The sequence below is a fragment of the Leptonychotes weddellii genome, chromosome 1 (genome assembly GCF_054177405.1).
Source record: "Leptonychotes weddellii isolate Sample4059 chromosome 1, ASM5417740v2, whole genome shotgun sequence".
In the NCBI taxonomy this organism is placed as follows: Eukaryota; Metazoa; Chordata; class Mammalia; order Carnivora; family Phocidae; genus Leptonychotes; species Leptonychotes weddellii.
In genome coordinates, this window is record NC_138369.1 from 183,707,015 (window position 1) to 183,713,363 (window position 6,349).

The 6,349-nt window shown below is 44.7% G+C and overlaps 1 protein-coding gene across 1 annotated transcript; it reads left to right on the plus strand.

Annotated features, from left to right (window-relative positions):
* The first annotated feature begins 5,552 nt into the window (after positions 1-5,552).
* On the plus strand, positions 5,553-5,973 carry KCNE2 (potassium voltage-gated channel subfamily E regulatory subunit 2). Its single transcript, XM_006743772.2, has one exon. The coding sequence runs from the start codon at positions 5,553-5,555 to the stop codon at positions 5,922-5,924; it is 372 nt and encodes a 123-aa protein (XP_006743835.1). The 3' UTR covers positions 5,925-5,973.
* The last annotated feature ends 376 nt before the right edge of the window (positions 5,974-6,349 follow it).

Sequence of the window (6,349 nt, forward strand, 5' to 3'; positions counted from 1 at the left end):
AAGAGCTGGTCACTTAACCAACTGCACCACCCCAGCACCCCACTACCAACTTTCCAGAAAACAGAACTTTGGGGTTTGGGATCAAGTGGGTGTTACTTTCCTTACAGTGTCCAGATTGTCTCTGTTGTGAATGACACACACCTGTGACAAACACAGCTGGAATTAGGGGATCATTATGCATCCTGAAGATAGGGCACAACTACTTGGTGTACATGAGCTGAAACCATGGTCTTGGTCTCATTTCTTTTACCCAGCTGAGCTGTCCTGTCACAGGTGATGGAAATGGGGCGGTATTGGAACATGTGACCTCTGCTAGGGCCCAGTGGGGGCTGGGTGCTAGCCTGGGTAACTTGGGTTTCTAGTCCCAGCACTGTGGTCAACATGTAAGTCCTGTGATGCTGGACAGGTGATTTAAGCTCTGTGGGCTATAGTTACTGCACCTGCCAAATGAGCAGGCCAGCCTAAATAATCTCTAGAGGCCCATCCTGTTCTTTGACCAAGAACTATTTATTGAAAATGCCTGAAAATATAGGTCCACCCATGTTAGGTTGAACCATATGAAATTGCCATTACTGGCCATATTTAACAGATAGAAATGGCAATTTCATATGGCTCAACAGAACATAAATAACAGTCTTCACATTACTAAACACTTATTATGGTGTTCTACTTAGAGAGGGATAATATGTATGCCAAATGTGATCAAGATCTATCAGTTAAGTAGTTATTCCGAGTATCATAAATTTAAACCTGTTAGAATGTTCTAGCATAATGTCCATCAGTAAAATTGCTTTCACACACCGATTCGCTTTTTCCTTGGTTATGGAACAAACAGACTACTTAGCCATGTCTCATGCAACAGTGTTCAAAATATGAATCTCCCTTGGACTTAATTTTTTCAACCTGGCCAGGGGCCAGGTACTTAATCTACCTGAGCCCTTTTCACTCTATGATTAAGTCTTATCAAGAAGCACCTCCTGATCTGCTTTTTTTCTTAAAGATTTATTTATTATTTTGGGGGGGGAGTGGGGAGGGGCAGAGGGAGAGAACCTCCAGCAGACTCCCTGCTGAGCACAGAGCCCGATCCCACGATCCTGAGATCATGGGATCATGGGATCATGAAATCAAGAGTCAGACGCTCAACCGACTGAGCCATCCAGGTGCCCCAAGAAGCTTTGCCATGAGCCTTTGTCCATGTGAGAAGAGCTGAACAAATATCAGTATTAGCTCCAGTAGCAGGTTGGTGAATGTTGGCATCTCATACCTTGAAACAAACCCAAACAACTCCAGTGGAATCCAGCACTGAAGTCCTTCAACTCAAAGATATTTTGTCGCAGGGATACTTGGTTGGGCTTTAGGGGGCCTGGGAGACCCCTGAAATTGAATGTAGAGCTTTGTATGTGCATACATATACTTTTGGGGGAGGAAGAATAAAATCAGATTGCTTAATTTCATTTTTCAAGGAGTTTGTGAATCCCTTCCTCTCCTGCGAGTAGGTTGAGAATCACCGTTCTAGTCTTTTCCAGCTGAAATCCATAGTACGTGAGAGAGGAACATTCACTGATTCACCAAACATTTAGTAAAGATCTTCGATGTATCAACCATGATGTAAGGCCCCGGGATTCAAAGATGAGTAAAACAGTAGATCCCTGACCCCCAGCAGCTCAAACTCCCGTGTAATTATGATCCAAATGACTTCAGCTCTCTGAACATCAGTTTCCTTATCTGTAAATTGGAGCTAATAATCCCAGTATCAGAGAGTGGTTTTGAGTATCACATGAATGAGCGCACAATACCTGGGTAATTGAAAATGAGCAAACAGACAAACATGGCAGTTTGCTGAAGCACAGAAAAGGATCTCCAATTCAGACAGAGGTCTGGGGGAAAACTTGTGGATGAGGTGACTCCGGATGGGGTGGGGGAGGTGGTTTCTAAACTACAAGAACATACCGCCATTTTTATGTGTGAGTCTGGAGAGACTCAGCTCCTTTGTCCTATAGAAATTGTATTTCTTTCTTCCTCTGCAGGGTGACTCGGGGACATCAGAAGACTGAGGTTACTCCAATGCCCTCTCCTCTCTCTTTTGTGCTCCATCTCCCCTCCCCCTCAATACTTACTTAAAGAGCCCCATTCCCATTTTAGCTGTGGAATCTCGAGGCTTCCCTTGAAGCACCCTGTCCTGGATGGCCTTGCCGAGCGTCGAAACATAGCTCTCCTATGTCTGCATTCTCTCAGAGCCCTGAAAAGACAGGGACTCACAATTGAGCCCTCTTACAAGTGAGGCGCTGGCCTAGATTTTTCATAGGTGGTGTCATTGCTTTGATGAAAACATTCGCACGATGGTGTTGGCAGTGAGTGTGCCCTATCCTCCTGGGCATCCTCCGCTCAGAGGAGTCACTGGTGGGATTCCAAGCACAGTGGCACAGCCCACAAAGGAGATACGTGGGAGGCAGGGTGGGCAGAGGAGCTCAGAGCACTTAGGAGCTTGCAATGCTATCACCTCTGTGGGGGGCGGCGGGGAGAGACTCAGATCCAAGGCAGGGCCTCATGTGGCCCAGTGCAAACTGGAGTAGTATCCAAAAGTGCTGTCCGATAAGCCAAAATAACTAGAATAATTCCAATCTTGAGAGCACCTTAGAAAAAAACACTGCAGGGGAGCTGATTCTCTGCCCAGAAGGGGATCCCCTTTCCCCCTGCTAGTTTTCTGCTGCCCTGCATTGACTCAGCACCCTCCCCCAGACTGAATTTCTCCCATCACTCACTCCTGGGACTTCTCTACCCCTCCACCAGCCCTTCGTTCTGTACACTTAGCTCTCCTGGTTCTTTTTTTTTACTTGTCTCTATGTTCTATCCAGTTTTCCATTTGGCTTCACAAAAGGAAACTGAAGTCTCTCTAGAGGGTGCAGAAGGTGGGGGGATATACAAGCTGGCCAAATCACAGGTTTCTTTACTGGATGAAGATGTGGAGAAGGGTTGGCAGAAAGAGAGGGTGAGAACACTCACAGGTGAAGGAATCATACCTGTAAGACCAACCCTGACATAGCACACAGGGGTGGGTTGTCTTTTGATTGATGAAACAAGCATGAACTCCCCCAAAATGAGCAGATCTCATCTCCGGGAGGGTTAAGGAGCCAGTGGTGATGTCTTGCATAGGATTAAAGCCAGCTTAGCTATACTCTTCACGGCGAACTGTGTTATTTTAAGGGGGAGAAAGCCTGTCTCTGTTACATTGCTTGGAAAACGTGCTTGGCATGTACTTTGGGGCAATCTTATCTCTTTGTCAGTTTCTTTTCAATTCTCTAGGCTTTGCGTGGAGGGGAGAGCAAGAGGAAGACCCGAGAGCCCTTTGAATAATAAGACTTAAAACATCAGATTGAAAAAATCTATTAACTTAGTTACCGTAATTCTCAATGAATGAAATGTTGGGAAGGCGTCAGAGAAAGACCTGGACATGTACTTGTGCCCTTTCTGCAGGTGGGGAGATCAGAAACCTCTCTCCTCATAAGAGGAAATGAAAGACATGTTAAAGAGAAGAGGCATTGTTTTCAGAAGGGCATTAGGCAAATTAGGTTTGCTCGGGCTTTTATTGACTGGGCAAACCGGTAGGTCCTGGCTAATCCCAGGTTCACTTCCTGTCTACATTCCTTCCAGTTCTATTCACACCTGTTTGCTCCATCTATGTACCATGCTCATCTCCATTCTGTGAGCTCCCTTATCACTTTGTTCAGACCTCTTATGACTCTTTGTTACTTCTCATTGCCATTTGTTTGCAGTTCTCCTGTGACACTGAGCTTCCACAGACAAAAATCTCATATTCATCATCTCTGCATTTCCAATGCCCCTCACGTGCCTGGCACATCCATTCATTCATTCAACATCCATTGTGTGTCTTCGATGTGTCGGGCTCTGTGCCCACATTCACTGTCTCAAGGTAGGCAAAGGCGATATGAGTCCTGTCCTCATGGAAATGACAGATGAGTAGGAAAGATGACACCGTAAACCAATAATCATACACACACACACACCAGTGATATACACACATAATTAGCACATATTGTGAAGAGGGCTTTAAAGAAAAAAAATAAGATGCTATTGGAGTAAAGGAGGGAGGTGCAGAACTGATTAGAACAGAGCCAGGGAGTTTTTTCAGAAGTGACAGTTAAGCTGGGCCCAAGAGAGTAAAGGAGGTAGAGGGAAGAGAAAGGAAAAATTATTCCAGGTTGAGGAAAGAGAATGTGCAAATGTCCTGAAGCAGGAGAACGTTTATTGACTTGGAGGAAGGAAGCCCAGTAAGACCAGTTGTCATGAGGATAGAGTTGTTGGGGAGGTGGTCAGGAACCAGCTCAGTCCAAGCCAGGTGAACCCCACAAAGGAAGTAGGATTTTATTTTAAGCACTATAGGAAGGGACTGAATCATTTTAGAAGCAAGGGGATATGATCCCATTTCCTTCTTTAAAAGAGCACAATGACTGCTGTGGAAGGAAGAGAGGGACAGATATGCCTCCAGGAGATAGTCTGGGGGAGGGTCGCATTGCACTGCATTGTGTCACCAAGGTGAGGGATGTTGGTGGCTGGGCAGCGCCAGTGAGGAGGGAGAGGAGAAGTGGATTTGAAGAATATGAACCATCTCTCAGGTTGTTTCATTGTGCCACTTGCCTAAGGTGCTTCTTTCAAATGTGGATGTACACATTCCTCTCTGGAATACTTGAGAAAAGCACTGTGTAGACAAAGGAGATGGAGCAGACTGCAAAGGCTGTCAATGCCCCTTGCAATCTTCTGCCCCATAATTCTCTGAAAACACAAGTCAGACATGAGTCGCCCATTCATTCCGCTGACACCTGGGGAATGCCTGTTGAGAACAAGGCATTATGCTAGCTATTGTGAGGTGACCTGTCTGTTTAAAAACAAAGTAGTGCAAGATGATTGATGAAAATTTAGGACGAGGGGCGCCTGGGTGGCTCAGTCGGTTAAGCGACTGCCTTCAGCTCAGGTCATGATCCCAGGGTCCTGGGATCGAGCCCCACATCGGGCTCCCTGCTCAGCGGGAAGCCTGTTTCTCCCTCTGCCCCTCACCCTGCTTGTGTTCCCTCTCTCGCTGTGTCTGTCAAATAAATAAATAAAATCTTAAAAAAAAAAAAAAGAAAAGAAAATTTAGGACGTGAGAAGAGTATAAAGAAGGAAAAAATTTGCATTAGGTATACCACCCACTATTAACATTTTGAACGATTTCCTGTCTTTTTTCCATTGTCATTTGCATGTTTACATTTATTTACATATGTAAATGAGGATAGTATATATAGTTTTATGTCCCCCATCAAATTTTTATTATAAGGTATCCTGCATCCAAAGTCCATAAATATGCATGTGCAGAGCTTAAAGAATAAAAAAAGATATGCACTCAATCAATCACCAGCTAGGTAAAGAAGAAATTGTATTATCTCCCCCTTTGCATTCCCCTCTCTTTATCCCTTAAAGTAGCCAAATGCAGAAAGAATCAGTGTTCTTCACCTTGTTCATCTATTTTATCATTCAAATTGCAGCAGGAGGGAGATATGCCTACTTTATCCAATCTGACGCAGACGCTGGAAGACGTCTTCAAAAGGATTTTTATTACTTATATGGACAATTGGCGCAGGAACACAACAGCTGAGCAAGAGGCCCTACAAGCCAAACTGGATGCTGAGAACTTCTACTATGTCATCTTGTACCTCCTGGTGATGATCGGAATGTTCTCCTTCATCATTGTAGCTATCCTGGTGAGCACAGTGAAATCCAAGAGGCGAGAGCACTCCAATGACCCTTACCACCAGTACATCGTGGAAGATTGGCAAGAGAAGTACAAGAGTCAAATCTTGAATCTAGAAGAATCAAAGACCACCATCCACAAGAACATGGGTGCAGCAGGGTTCAAAATGGGTCCTTGAGAAGCAGAAGAGGCATAAAGCCAACATCTGATATCCGGGTCCGAAGAGATGCCGTGCCATGGAGCAAATCCAAGTCGTCATTGTTTAGAAGATACTCAGTTCCTTGCTTGCTGTTGAGAATTTTCACGGAGACCATGTGGCCGCTCAACCAAGACAGATGACATTTTTTTTTACTATGATCTCTTATCTTTATTTTTTTTTAATTTTATTATGTTAGTCACCATACATTACATCATTAATTTTTGATGTAGTGTTCCATGATTCATTGTTTGCGTATAACACACAGTGCTCCATGCAATACATGCCCTCCCTAATACCCATCACTGGGCTAACCCATCCCTCCACCACCCTCCCCTCTAAAACCCTCAGTTTGTTTCTCAGAGTCCATAGTCTCTCATGGTTCATCTCCCCCTCTGATTCCCCCC

What these genes read in the sequence shown, in the direction of transcription:
- KCNE2 (XM_006743772.2), top strand. Translation starts at nt 5,553, where the DNA reads ATGCCTACTTTATCCAATCTGACGCAGACGCTGGAAGACGTCTTCAAA.